At 49.4% G+C, this 14,777-nt stretch overlaps 1 protein-coding gene across 1 annotated transcript in view; it reads right to left on the reverse strand.

The window, feature by feature from the left end:
* CERK (ceramide kinase) overlaps positions 1-4,190 on the reverse strand; it is an 80,829-nt gene extending 76,639 nt beyond the window's left edge. The window contains exon 1 of the mRNA XM_060244772.1: positions 3,931-4,190. Within this exon, the coding sequence (XP_060100755.1) occupies positions 3,931-4,051 (121 nt within the window). The 5' untranslated portion in view covers positions 4,052-4,190. The remainder of the gene's footprint in view (positions 1-3,930) is intronic.
* Positions 4,191-14,777: the final 10,587 nt, after the last annotated feature.

Genomic DNA, 14,777 nt, shown 5'->3' on the forward strand with positions numbered 1-14,777 from the left:
GTTCATACAGTTAATGATCTTCAGTTATTTAATAATGATCTTCAGATACACCCAACATACAAACATTGCACATGTGGCTTTCCTAATAGGCTCTGGGGCTGCTTGCCAGTCACTAAAACCCATCAACTGACGGGTTCAAAGTCCCATATGTGTTGTTCCCCCCATTCATTAACCTACAAGTAGAATCTTCCAGAGCAAGATTGTTAAACATACAGCCTGGGGGCCGAACCCGGCCCTAGGAGGACTCCTATCAGGCCCTCGAGCAATTGGCTGTCATCTGCTTCCTTCTCCTTCTCTCTCGCTTCCTTCTGCATAACAGCTTGCTTTGCCAGGCTTGTTCAATTGCGCAGGAACTACAGAGCAAAGTCTATATCTTTTCCATTGGCTGAAGCTCCTCCCTTGGAGAAGGGGGGGGGGAAGCTTGCTTTGCCAGGCTCTCTGAATTGCACAGCACAGTTACTGAGCCAAGCCTCTCTTCCTTCTATTGTCGGAAGTTTTTCTACCTCCTGGTCTTCTGGGAAAGAAAGGAAAGAGCCAGACCTTCCTTTGCCCAGTTCCCTGGATCCCATGGGAGAGATACAAAGAAAGCACCCTTAAGACCAACGAGTGCTAATGTTTTAAGCATGTTTTCTTTTAAGGTGGTTTTGTTTAAAAAAAAATCTTTAATTGTGTTTGTGTCCTTTATAAAGTTTATATCTCTGCTACCTGATCTTAAATAGTTACACACATGGCCCGGCCTGACATGGCCCCGCCCAACAAGGTCTCATTTCTGTCAGATCCGGCCCTCATAACAAATAATAATAATAATAAGAAGAAGATATTGGATTTATATCCTGCCCTCCACTCCGAAGAGTCTCAGAGCGGCTCACAATCTCCTTTCCCTTCCTCCCCCACAACAGACACCCTGTGAGGTAGATGAAGATATTGGATTTATATCCCGCCCTCCACTCCGAAGAGTCTCAGAGCGGCTCCCAATCTCCTTTACCTTCCTCCCCCACAACAGGCACCCTGTGAGGTAGATGAAGATATTGGATTTATATCCCGCCCTCCACTCCGAAGAGTCTCAGAGCAGCTTACAATCTCCTTTCCCTTCCTCCCCCACAACAGACACCCTGTGAGGTCGATGAAGATATTGGATTTATATCTCGCCCTCCACTCTGAAGAGTCTCAGAGTGGCTCACAATCTCCTTTCCCTTCCCCCCCCCCCACACAACAGACACCCTGTGAGGTAGATGAAGATATTGGATTTAGATCCCGCCCTCCACTCCAAAGAGTCTCAGAGCGGCTCACAATCTCCTTTCCCTTCCTCCCCCACAACAGACACCCTGTGAGGTAGATGAAGGTATTGGATTTATATCACACCCTGCACTCCGAAGAGTCTCAGAGCGGTTCACAATCTTCTTTACCCTCCCCCCCCCACAACAGACACCCTGGAGGTGGGTGGGGCTGAGAGGGCTCTCACAGCAGCTGCCCTTTCAAGGACAACCTCTGCCAGAGCTACGGCTGACCCAAGGCCATTCCAGCAGGTGCAAGTGGAGGAGTGGGGAATCAAACCCGGTTCTCCCAGATAAGAGCCCGCACACTTAACCACTACACCAAACTCGACACCCCTGTTCTAGAGTATGCTTTATAACCACTTTTTTGACTAGACTTTAAATCACAACAGAACAGTGATAAGAACAAAAACCTTTCTGGGGTGGGGGGATGGGAAATGCTGCTCGAACAATGTTGCCTCTGATAGGGAAATGACAGAAAACAAACCGCAGCCCAGCGGAAATCTTGAGGGATTTCCTTTAGAGCACCATCCCAGGGGAGGGTCTGCAGACTCTAATTGACTTTGAGAAGGAACAACTTTATTGTGACTAGGAAGCTTCTCAGCGACTTCTCAGGAGTGCTGACACCACCTCAGCACCGCCACAAAGCAAGGCCACTTCCTAAAGTCAGGATGCTTGAAACGTTGCACACTGGATTGAAAGCATACACATTTATTTTTAACTAGGCATATCCTGCCTTTCCCTGGAAGGGTTTGAGGCACAATTTCAGAAAAGAATACCCAACTATATAAAAATGTAGGCCATTCCGAAGCAGGCCCGTAGCCATGGTGGAGCTTCTAGGGTCCTGGCCCCGTCACTTCATCACAACTGCAAGGGTCTTAGCCCCACCACTTGCCAACTTCCCTGCCCCCCCCTTCCAGGCCCCACTTTCCTCTTTGACACACCTCAGAGCACCGCACAAAGAAGGGGAGCCTGCCTTGTGAGGTTGCTGTGAGGAGGGTTTCCCCAAGGAGACAGCTCTGATGATCTTTGGCAGGTGAGGTGGGTGACTTGTCATGCTTGGCAGTCAGGCTGGGTGCCTGAAAGGTGGGCAGAGGGGAAGGGGTGGCGCATGAGGCAGTGGCGGTGGCTGCCAGGCTCCCAGAGGTGTTGCTGGGGAGGAGAGAGCATAGTGCAATGGGCCTGTCCATCTGCCACCCTCCCCTGTGTTGCGCCATGCCATCCACCCAGGTGAAGGAGGCTGGCTGCAGCCACTTTGGCCTCACTGCCGCCACCTTTGCTCAGCCACGGCCCTGGAGCCTGACAGCAGCAGCAGCAAGTAAGGTGCCCCCCCACCCCTCCAGTTGCAAAGGGTTGTGTGCCCTGCCTGCCCACCCACCAGCCTCCTGGGAACGGCCCCAAAAACCACAGCCTGCCTGTCCAACGGCAGGGCAGGCGAGTGCTCCTGTGATGTCATTTTTGTGGCATCGTTTCTGGCGCCCGCCACTTTCCCTATGCCTCTCTCCACTTCACATCTCCTAGCTACGGACCTGAAGCCATCTGAACAAAAACTGCTCGGCCCTGAAGCCATCTGAACTAAAGCTGCTCCAATGAAGAAGAAGAAGATGATGATGATGATGATGATGATGATGATGATGATGATGATACTGGATTTATATCCCGCCCTCCACTCCGAAGAGTCTCAGAGCGGCTCACAATCTCCTTTCCCTTCCTCCCCCACAACAGACACCCTGTGAGGTAGATGAAGATATTGGATTTATATCCCGCCCTCCACTCTGAAGAGTCTCAGAGCGGCTCACAATCTCCTTTCCCTTCCTCCCCCACAACAGACACCCTGTGAGGTGGGTGGGGCTGGAGAGGGCTCTCACAGCAGCTGCCCTTTCAAGGACAACCTCTGCCAGAGCTATGGCTAACCCAAGGCCATTCCAGCAGGTGCAAGTGGAGGAGTGGGGAATCAAACCCGGTTCTCCCAGATAAGAGTCAGCACACTTAACCACTACACCAATGACATCTCCTTCCTCTCTCTCCCAGCCTGTAATTCCAGAGGAGTAGCTGTGACAGCCTACGGCAGCAAAGAGGCTTCTCTAGCGGCGCCTTAAAAGATTAACAAGGTTTTATTCCCAGCATCAATTCCTTGGAGGGGGGGAGCTCACTTCTTCAGATGCAGCTTAGAATGTGAAAGGGCGGGATATAAATCACGAATAAATAAATAATAAAAATTAAAAAAGCTGATACTGGAACACAATTGTGTCTGTCTCCACAAATGCAAACAAGAACCTTGTGGCCCCTTCAAAGCCAAAACACAAGTTGAGCCCAAGGTCATCCTTTGTGGACCAGAACCCTCTTCTGCAGATACATGCAGCAGCTCCCTTCTCCCCAGTAGTGTAGGAGAATGCGGGTGCCACCTAACAGCCCGCCTTCCCACCGGCGCAAAAGGACTCTGCATCTTTGTAGCCACGAAATGAACGGTCAAGGAGGACCCCGCGCATAACAGCTTGGGTGAAACCTTCAGCTACAGGGGAAACGCGGCTGCGGCCACCCGCAAGGGGGCGCGAGAGGCGCTCTGCACATGCTCAGCGTCCCACCCTTCCTTCCGCGCCCCTTGCTCAGCTGCCGCCTATGGCAAGAGCTCCCGCCCCCTCGGGCAGCCACTCACCTTCCCCGCGGGACGGCGGCGGCCGGGGATCGCGCCACTGCAAGGTGTCGCCGTCTAAGGTGACCCGCCAGGTGCATTGATCCAGCAGCAGCGGAGAGCTCAGCCGGCGCCGCTCGCCCATCGCCGTCGCGAGGCCGGCTCCCTCGGCTAAGGTGCCATGATGATGGAGGGGGGCGGCCGGCGGCCGGAGATGGTGGAGCCGGCAAGCGCGTCTCTGCGTGACAGCCGAGAAGCGGTTATCCTTCGGAATTGGCTCCTCCGCCGCCGGAGACGCATGCGCGCCCGGAGACTTGCGCACGCTCAGCCGCCCCGCCGAAGCCTCCGCTGCCCTTCCCCTGGTTGCCCTCACTGCTGCTTCTGTCTCTTGTGCGCGGGGGAAAGGAAGGGGAAGCCGCTGGGGGTGGGCGGGGTGGGGTAGAAATAGGGTTGCCAAGTCCGATTCAAGAGCTATTTGGGGACTTTGGGGGTGGAGCCAGGAGACTTTGGGGGTGGAGCCAGGAGACTTTGGGGGGTGGAGCCAGGAGACTTTGGGGGTGGAGTCAAGAGCAAGGCTGTGACAAGCATCCTTGAACTCCAAAGGGAGTTCTGGCCATCGCATTGAAAGGGACGGCACGCCTTTTCAATGCCTTCCTTCCGTAGGAAAGAATGAAGGATAGGGGCACCTTCTTTTGGGGCTCATAGAATTGCACCCCCTGGTGCTATCTTTTTGAAACTTGGGGGGTATTTTGGGGAGAGGCTTTGGGGGGTGGAGCCAGGAGACTCTGGGGGCGGAGCCAAGATCAAGGCTGTGACAAGCATCCTTGAACTCCAAAGGGAGTCCTGGCCATCGCATTTAAAGGGACGGCACACCTTTTCAATGCCTTCCTTCCATAGGAAAGAATGAAGGATAGGGGCACCTTCTTTTGGGGCTCATAGAATTGCACCCCCTGGTGCTATCTTTTTGAAACTTGGGGGGGTATTTTGGGGAGAGGCACTAGATGTTATACTGAAAATTTCCCTGGAAAACCCTTTCCCTGGGTTTTCCTACGGGCACATAGACTTGGATCCACCAGTGTTTCCACAGGCAGAAGAACTGCTATTTACATCTAGCTCTACTGCCTCAAATGCCCCTGAAATGTTGTTCCTTTGGGGGCTCCTATTCCCCAGTAGGGTTGACAGTTTCCAGATCATGGCCAGGTCATGCCCTAGAATCCACCTTCTAAAGCAGCCATTTTTTGTGCCTCTACCCCCAAAAAACAGCCCCCTCAGAGCCCCAGATACCCGGGGATCAATTCTCCATGATTTTCTATGGGAATAAATCTCCATAGGGAATAACAGAGTTCCCAGCAGACATTTCCCTCCCCTCCCCCCGCTTTCTGACGACCCTGAAGCGGGGGGGGGAGGGCCTCCAAACCGGGGGATCCCCTGCCCCCACCTGGGGATTGGCAACCCTAAGTAGAAACCCTGCGAGTGCAAGATCTGCTTGAGATAGGGAGGATCTGCAACAAATATCAGGAGGGCAGGAGATAAAGTTACCTCAGGAGAGAAAGAAGCAGAAGGCATCATTTAAAAACACACACACGCACAGGTAGTCTTACGAGAATTTCTCCCAAAGAGTTTACAATAATTTTAATAGCAATAATATTCCTGGAGTGGGAACAGACCCTTAGTCATTCTGTGTAAGCATTTGCGGGAGGCAGAATGAAGGAGCTGGAGTGATGCTTTTCTCAAAGGCATGAATACCCCCACAAAGTGAAGCCTGGAGATGGCAAAGATATATATTATTTATTTAAGACAGTTGCTCCAAGGAGCTCCCAGGAATGAACATGCCCCCCCTAGTTTTATCCTCACAACCACCCTGTTAAGAAGAAGAAGATATTAAATTTATATCCCGCCCTCCACTCCGAAGAGTCTCAGAGCGGCTCACAATCTCCTTTCCCTTCCTCCCCCACAACAGACACCCTGTGAGGTAGATGAAGATATTGGATTTATATCCCGCCCTCCACTCCAAAGAGTCTCAGAGCGGCTCACAATCTCCTTTACCTTCCTCCCCCACAACAGACACCCTGTGAGGTAGATGAAGATATTGGATTTATATCCCGCCCTCCACTCCAAAGAGTCTCAGAGCGGCTCACAATCTCCTTTCCCTTCCTCCCCCACAACAGACACCCTGTGAGGTAGATGAAGATATTGGATTTATATCCCGCCCTCCACTCCGAAGAGTCTCAGAGCGGCTCACAATCTCCTTTCCCTTCCTCCCCCACAACAGACACCCTGTGAGGTATATGAAGATATTGGATTTATATCCCGCCCTCCACTCCGAAGAGTCTCAGAGCGGCTCACAATCTCCTTTCCCTTCCTCCCCCACAACAGACACCCTGTGAGGTGGGTGGGGCTGAGAGAGCTCTCCCAGCAGCTGCCCTTTCAAGGACGACCTCTGCCAGAGCTATGGCTGACCCAAGGCCATGCTAGCAGGTGCAAGTGGAGGAGTGAGGAATCCAACCCGGTTCTCCCAGATTAGAGTCCGCACACTTAACCACTACACCAAACTGGCTTAAGTAGGTTAGGCTGAAAACCTGTGACTGGTCCCATGGCATCACTAGGGTTGCCAGATGCAGCTTGGGCAACTCCTGAAGTTCTGGGAATAGAGCTTGGGGAAGATGGGGACCCAGTGGGGGTACAATGCCATAGAGTCTACCCTCCAAAGCTTCCATTTTCTCCAGGGGAACTGATCCCTGTAGTCTGGAGATGAGCTGTAATTCAGGGGGATCCCCAGGTTCCACCTGGAGACTGGCATCCCTAGCATCCCTCAAGCTTCTATGGTGGGACATGTCACAGAGGTTTTTGAGATGATAAATTGTGTTAATACTTGGTTCTTGGCCATTTAGAACACCGGGGGGGGGGGGGGAATAGAGCACAGATGAAATAAATACAAGAAATAGGCATCCCAGCTCTGGATTGTAAAAATCCTGGAGATTTGGGGGGTGGAGTCTGGGAAGGTCAGGGTTTCTGGAGGGGAGAGACTTCCATGAGGTGTAATGCCCTAGAATCCACCTTCTAAAGCAGCCATTTTTCCCCCTAGAAGAACTTATCTCTTTTCCCTGGAGACCAATTGTAATTCCAAGAGATCTCTAGCCATGACCTGGAAACTGGCAACCCTACTGGGGAATAGGGCCCCCACAGGAACAACATTTCAGGGGCATTTGAGGCAGTAGAGCTAGATGCGAATAGTACTTCTTCTCCCTGTGGGAACACTGGTGGATCCAAGTCTATGTGCCCATAGGAAATCAGATGTATCAAGATCCCTACTGATCTCCTGATTCCTTCGGACTGGGCTAGCCAGCTAGTGGTAAGAAACTAGAACAAGACATTCCGTTGCAGAGGGCGCAACAGGCTGGATGGTGGTCATTCATCCATGGTCCCTTGGATACTCGGACCCAGAAATGTAGTGCAGACCTCCTTTTATTCCACACTTTTCTCTGATAGTGATACAGTTTTCCTGTGAGGAACAGGTATGCATCCTGGAAAAATTCCCTCACTTTCTGCAGCTGAGCTGCCTTCCTCTGTCTCCCCTTTCGTTCGACCACCCCAGGCTTCTTGAGGCAGTGGGCTGGCATCCCTTAAGGAGCAGTCCAGTAGAAGGTTCAGCCCTCTCTCATCACCTATGCCACAGCCTGAAGAGAATCCTTTCCTTTCCCTTCCCATCAGCTCTTCATCTATGGCCCCACTAATTAAAGCCTATGGCCCCACTAATTAAAGCCCTATGGCCCCACTAATTAAAGCCTATGGCCCCACTAATTAAAGCCAGAACCTAGGCTATTGGCCTCTCCCGTGGTGAAGCCCTCGGTCTTGGGCAGCTTTTTCTCCGGGAAGGGCTTCTGCTGCTCTCTCCCTTGGCCTCTTCTGGCATTGCCTGCCACAGACATGCTCCTAACTGGATTAATGCCTGGGCTTTCTGAATCACTGCCTTAGTACGTCAGCTTACCCTTTGTTTGTTTGTTTTTTGGACTATGCAGTGATGTTGTTTGTCCAGTGCTTAGAAGGAAGTAAACACCTATCAAGGAATGCTGTCTCTTGAGTCTTGATGTAAATTAAATGTTGTAATAGTACAAGCTTTGTCTGTGGCGTGGGATATTTTCCTAAAGGGAGTCAAGTCATTGAGCAATCTCAGCTTTCTCTTAATTAACAATTGGCTGATGCGGAGCTCAGTTGACACCTGATGTGCCCGATGTGATGATGTCACCTGAAAGTGGCATCATCATGCCAGGCACATCACACAGGGGATGCTCTAACGTTTGGGTAAAAAAAAAAAAATCTACGGTGCCATGGAGTTTTAACCCAAATGCTAGAGTGCTCCCACATGATGTGCCCAGCATAATGACATCTGGGTGATGTCATCATGTCAGCACCAATGGAGCTCTTCGGGGGCAGGGATCACCCTGCTGGCCAGCACCGTGCTGGCAGGTTGGGGGCTCCAAAACTGGGGGAACCCCCACTCTCAGTGATAGGCTGGGAACCCTACTTTGAAGATGTCTTGCAAGGGTCAGATGGCACAAAATGCAGCAATGTTTCCTGTCTGGAGTCAAGCCCTTGGAACGTGTAATTTCAATGCTGCATCAACTGCACTGGTTACCTATTTGCCTCTAGACCCCATTCAAAGTGTTAATCATTATTTTTAAAGGCCTTTCTGGCCTGGGGCCATCAGAATTATCAAACAGCATCTCCTGGTATGTTTCCAAGTTCCAGCTATATTTTTTAGGCTTCTTTAGGCTTCTTATGATGCCCATAAAGTTTGGCCACATGGTTACAGCTAGGTCATGGACTTTTTCCATGGTCGACCCAGCCCTTTGGGATGACCTACCGAAGTGGGTATGGAGGGCATCATAAGAAGCTTTACTTGCTATATTCAGGAAGGCATATCATTCCAGAAAGCAATTGGTGGAGGGCAATTTGTTTCAACAAATTTGGTTATGGTACGTAATTATGCATTAAAAATAGAGTGCTTTTTTTATTTGTACATGTTAAATCTGTGCTTTTAACCTTATTGGACTAGTATATTTAATATCATTTCAAGCTGGTCGTTCCATTGTTAGCTACCTTGAGTTTAAGAAGATAAGGGGGGATAGGAATGGGTTTGTATGTGTGTGTTAAGTGCCATCAAGTCACTCCTGATTTATGGCAACCTTATGAATTAATGAAATGTCCTATTATTAATAGTCTTGCTCCAGAATGTTCTATTGTTAACAGTTTTGCGCAGGTCCTGCAAACTGAGGGACATGGTTTCCTTTATTGAGTCAAACCATCTCATGTTGGGTCTTTCTCTTTTCCTGCTGTTTTCTGCCACATCAACAGTAGAACAGACAGTTTCAGTGGTGATGGGGGTGGACGAATACTCAAAAGAGAGCTACAGGGCAGCAGCAGTAGTGGGAAATGACACTGGTGGAAAATTTATCATAGACAGCGGAGAAGAAGAAGAAGGAAGAAAGAAAGAAGAAGAAGATGATGATATTGGATTTATATCCTGTCCTTCACTCTGAATTTCAGAGTCTCAGAGCGGCTCCCAATCTCCTTTACCTTCCTCCCCCACAACAGACACCCTGTGAGGTGGGTGGGGCTGGAGAGGGCTCTCACAGCAGCTGCCCTTTCAAGGACAACCTCTGCCAGAGCTATGGCTGACCCAAGGCCATGCCAGCAGGTGCAAGTGGAGGAGTGGGGAATCAAACCCAGTTCTCCCAGATAAGAGTCTGCACGCTTAACCACTACACCCTGGTCAGTACTGTGCAGAAGAAGACAATGGTAAACCACTTCCGAAATCTAATACCTTGAAAATCTTATGATACAATTCAAAATGAAATATACATAGATACAAATGGGAATCTTGTATCTATGTATATCCCATCCCCCACCTTTGCTCCCTCCTTTTTCCCTTCTCAAATTATCTCCACACCCTTTCTCCCCCTCCCTTCCCCTCCCCTAACAATCTTACCCACTGCTTTTTCTCTGTCAATCTTCCTCCTATATTTCTCCCCTCTCCTTATGATAATTTACCCTCCTCTCTATCAGTATTCCCCCCATTTCCCATTACCCCCCTCCCCTTCTTACCTTCACCTCTTCAGCTGCAGGCTAACTGATTAGAAAGGGGGAGGGAAGTTTTCAAAGGGTAGCTGAGCAGGTGACTGCAGAGAAGTGTGAGAGGAAGCTGGTTCTCAGCCCTCTATAGCTGTTGGCTCAGCTGTCCTTTTAAAATTTTCTCCTGCCTTCTAATCAGTCAAATTGTGGGAAGAAGAAGCTAGGGAAAGGAAGCCTCCTCCTCCTCCAGTGCTACTGCCCCTGAATTCTGAGGATTCTCATCCTGAGGATGAGAAGCAGATTCCTCTTCCACACCTCTATAGTCACTGCCTACCTCTTTTTTCTCCCCCTCCTTCTGCAGCAGCAATGGGGGCTCTCCTGGCCACCCATCTGCTCCTGTCTACAGCAGCAGTGGTGGCAAGGGCTCTTAAAGACACTTCCTCTCCCTCCACAGTGGTAGAGCAGGGCCTCAGGCAGTTGGCACGGCCCTCAGAGCTGCTATGTTGGCAGAAGGGTCTCTGGTAGCTGTTTTAGGCCCCTGGGAGCCACAGTGAAGTCAAGTGCGGCAGGGCTCTCTTCCAGTAAGTCTCCTGCACATGTGCAGAGGATAAGAACATAAGAGAAGCCATGTTGGATCAGGCCAATGGCCCATCCAGTCTAACACTCTGTGTCACACAGTGGCCAATTTATATATATATATATATATATATATATATATATATATATATATATATATATATACACACACACACACACACACACACACACACACACACACTGTGGCTAATAGCCACTGATGGACCTCTGCTCCATATTTTTATCTAACCCCCTCATGAAGCTGGCTACGCTTGTAGCCGCCACCACCTCCTGTGGCAGTGAATTCCACATGTTAATCACCCTTTGGGTGAAGAAGTATCTCTTTTTATCTGTTCTAACCCGACTGCTTAGCAATTTCATCGAATGCTCACGAGTTCCTGTATTGTGAGAAAGGGAGAAAAATACTTCTTTCTCTACCTTCTCCATCCCATGCATAATCTTGTAAACCTCTATCGTGTTTTGTTTTGGGAAGATTCAGGGCTTTTTTGGTTTAAAAAGTCCAGCAGGAACTCATTTGCATATCAGGCCACACCCCCTGACACCCCCTGACACCAAGCCAGCTGGAACTGCGTTCCTGTGTGTCCTTCTCAAAAAAAGCCCTGGGAAGATTTAAACCCCCTAAATGTATTTTTAAAAATGTTTTTGGTTTTTCTGTAAACCTGAGGGTCCCCCCAAATTTGGAGAAAACTCTCCTCTCGGTGTGGACCTGATCCACGGATTTAGGAACTATTAATTGCATTTGATGGTAATAGAGCTATCACCTTGTAGATATATCAATGTTCAGAAGAAGAAAGTATTGGATTTATACCCCACCCTTCACTTGGGAGTCTCAGAGTGGTTTACTCATTTGTAAACATGGAGCCCTGTGGTGCAGAGTGGTAAAGCTGCAGTACTGCGGTCTGAACTCTCTGCTCATGACCTGAGTTCAATTCTGGCGGAAGCTGGATTCAGGTAGCCAGCTCAAGGTTGGCTCAGCCTTCCATCCTTCCGAGGTTGGTAAAATGAATACTCAGCTTGCTGGGGGGAAAAGTGTAGATGACAGGGGAAGGCAATGGCAAACCACCCCCGTAAAAAAGTCTGCCACGAAAACGTCGTGATGCGACATCACCCCAGAGTCGAAAACGACTGGTGCTTGCACAGGGGACCTTTCCTTTTCTTTCCCATTTGTAAATAGGCTATGGCAGAGTCTGCTGGGCAAAAATTTTCCGCGATGGTCCAACATTTTTAATTTTAGTCTGCAAGAGCTGATCGTATAGAAAAGACTTCTTGTTTTCCTTTTGCAAGAAATGAAAGAACAAATGTAGGATTCATTAGAGTTTGTAGAATCTTTCGGGCTCAAGTGCCGTGTTCTGCTGGAGAAAGTTTTCCTTCCAGACGTTTCGTTCTCAGCTGCGGAGAACATCCTCAGTGGCGTTGCAGCCGGAGCAGGCGCTCAGACCTTCTTGGCTGCTGTGCATTGAGTGGGGCCAGAGCTGCTGGAGAGCTGCTATTTGTAGGCTGGAGGGGGTGTGATGAAAGGGCCATTGTTTTGTGGATGTGCCCATTGTTTGGTGGGGCTTCCTGGAAGGGTAGTGATAAGGAAACTGGCTGTTGAATGTGACCATTGTTCTGTGTTAATTGCTGGGAAGGTTGGAAGGGGTTTGAAGATAAGGAAGATGGTTGTTGACTGTGCTGATTGTTCTGTGGAATTTGCTGGTTGTTCTGAGACTTTCTGCAATTTCTAGTCTGTAGGGTGTTTTGCAGAGCTGGGTACCAAGATTGGTGGATGAAAATGCCTTCTTCCTTTCTGTTAACATTGTGCTGGTGTTTGTAAATCTCAATAGCTTCTCTGTTCAGGCGGGTATGATAATGTGGGACCGTAGAAAGGGCTTCCGTTCTTTCAAAGTGGATGACGTGGTCTCCTTCTTAAAGTGCAGGTCTCCTTCTGGCGCTCTGACCTTCTTGGCTGCTGTGCATTGAGTGAGGCCAGGGCTCACTCAATGTAGGATCCGTTTTGTGTAACGCACGGGACATGACTGTGGCATACATTCACTAGGGCTGTCAAGCCCCTGGGCCAGGCGGGGGTTCTCCCGCCCTGGAGGTTCCCAACCTGTCGGAGGCCGTGGGGGACTCGGCAACCCCGACATTAGCATTTTCTTATAGTGATGTAAATGCAGAAAGATGCTGTTTGGCCTATCGTAGAAAGAAGACGAGTGGTAATAATCAGAATTGAATTACAGCTAGAATGGAACCCAAACCATTTTTTAATGGATGTGGCTTATATTAAACTCAAAGCTGAGTCGATTAGCCGACTCTCTTTGCAGCATTAGGGAGCTAATCAGTTGACACAGTAAGATATTTGGTGCAAAATATATGTAGTACTAGAGGAGGTTAGCGAATGCAGAGAAGATGCTAATTGTATTATCTTTTACGATAATGTGCAATATAATCCATTTATTCTATCCTTTTAAATCTGAGATATCGTTTAATCCTTCTAGAATCCGGAAACTGTTTCCTTTCTCCATCAGTGTAGTCTCCTGATTAGAGTTTAATGAGATATTATGAGAGATGAGGAGCGGGAGGCAAGTCACTCACAGTGGCTGGTTAAACCGAAGCAATAAGCTAATGCTTTACTTCCTTAGCAGCTGATGAGAACGTTGAGCAAATCACCCTTTTGCCTTGTCATGTTGTGGCCCGTTAGAGCTGAGCGATTGTGACTCAAAAGGCCTTGAGAAGCAAAGAATTTTCTTCAGCTGGCTTGGCCACAGCGGCTAGGAAATTGTCCATTTGCAGGACAGTAAAATGGAGCAATTCGCAGCCATGGTCTGGGTTTCTATATCGTCGGAGAACTCCAGAATAATACCGATTTCTAGTTTTTTAAAAAAAGAAAGGGGAGATGTGCTTAATGCTGTTTTGATGTTATAAAATTTTGAGGAAAGTCAGCTTTTTAAAAAGGAAACAAAGGGAGTGGGGGAAATGGCCTACGTTGGCCTCCACAGGTTATAGGAATCATCTTCAACCCATGGGCTGTAGACAGGGTTGCCAGGGAGGGCTGCCAAACTCCTGGGCAGGGTGGAGGTTCTCCCACTTTGGACATCCCCAACCCACTGGCCCGCGGTGGGCCAGTGGGGGATCCCCTCTCAATATTGCCAGAGTGATGACGTTACTTGCAAGTAGGGTTGCCAAGTCCAATTCAAGAAATATCTGGGGACTTTGGGGGTGGAGCCAGGAGACATTGGGGGTGGAGCCAGGAGCAAGGCTGTGACAAGCATCATTGAACTCCAAAGGGAGTTCTGGCCATCACATTTAAAGGGACAGCACACCTTTTTAAATGTCTTCCTTCCATAGGAAATAATGAAGGATAGGGGCACCTTCTTTTGGGGCTCATAGAATTGGACCCCCTGGTCCAATTGTTTTGAAACTTGGGGGGTACTTTGGGGAGAGGCACTAGATACTATACTGAAAATTTGGTGCCTCTACCTCAAAAAACAGCTCCTCCAGAGCCCCCGAAACCTCCAGATCAATTCCCCATCACACTCTATGAGAATTGATCTCCACATAGGGAATAATGAAGTGCTCAGCAGACGTCCCCGTCCCCCCCGTTTCTGGTGACTCTGAAGCAGGGGATTGACCTCTCTACTCACGAGTTGCTGCCAACTTCTTCACAGCAACACAAACACCATCCGAAGAGGAAGCCTTTCAATCGGAGACTAAAGCCTCCGGAGGTGCAAAGGCACATGGTCCTCTGGGGGCGGGGCTTCCCCCTGCCGGCCAGCTGACTGGGGGCAGGAAGGAGTCTGGGAAAGTGGAAGAACCCCTACTGGGACCTGGGGATTGGCAAACCTACTTGAAAGTGATGTCATCGCACCGGCAACATTGCGCACCAGTCGCTCTAGGAGCTTCTAGGAAAACTCTATGGTTATCCTGGACATTCTAGCAATTTGGGAGGAAAACTATAGCGCTCCCCCAATTGCTAGAGCATCTGGAGAAACCATAGAGTTTCCCCAGAAGTTCCTAGAGTGGCTGGCTCACAACATCACCGGCATGATGACATCACTTGTGACTTGTGATGTCCCCCATTGAAAGCCATGGAGGACTTGACAACCCTATTGCCAGGCCATGTCTAGGAACCAGTGGGAGCTTGGAGGGTGGGAACATGGGGGACCATCATCATCTGCACCATGATGTCACATTTAGGGAAAACCTGGAAGTGATGATGGGTA

The sequence above is a fragment of the Heteronotia binoei genome, chromosome 8, assembly GCF_032191835.1.
Source record: "Heteronotia binoei isolate CCM8104 ecotype False Entrance Well chromosome 8, APGP_CSIRO_Hbin_v1, whole genome shotgun sequence".
NCBI classification, from domain to species: Eukaryota; Metazoa; Chordata; class Lepidosauria; order Squamata; family Gekkonidae; genus Heteronotia; species Heteronotia binoei.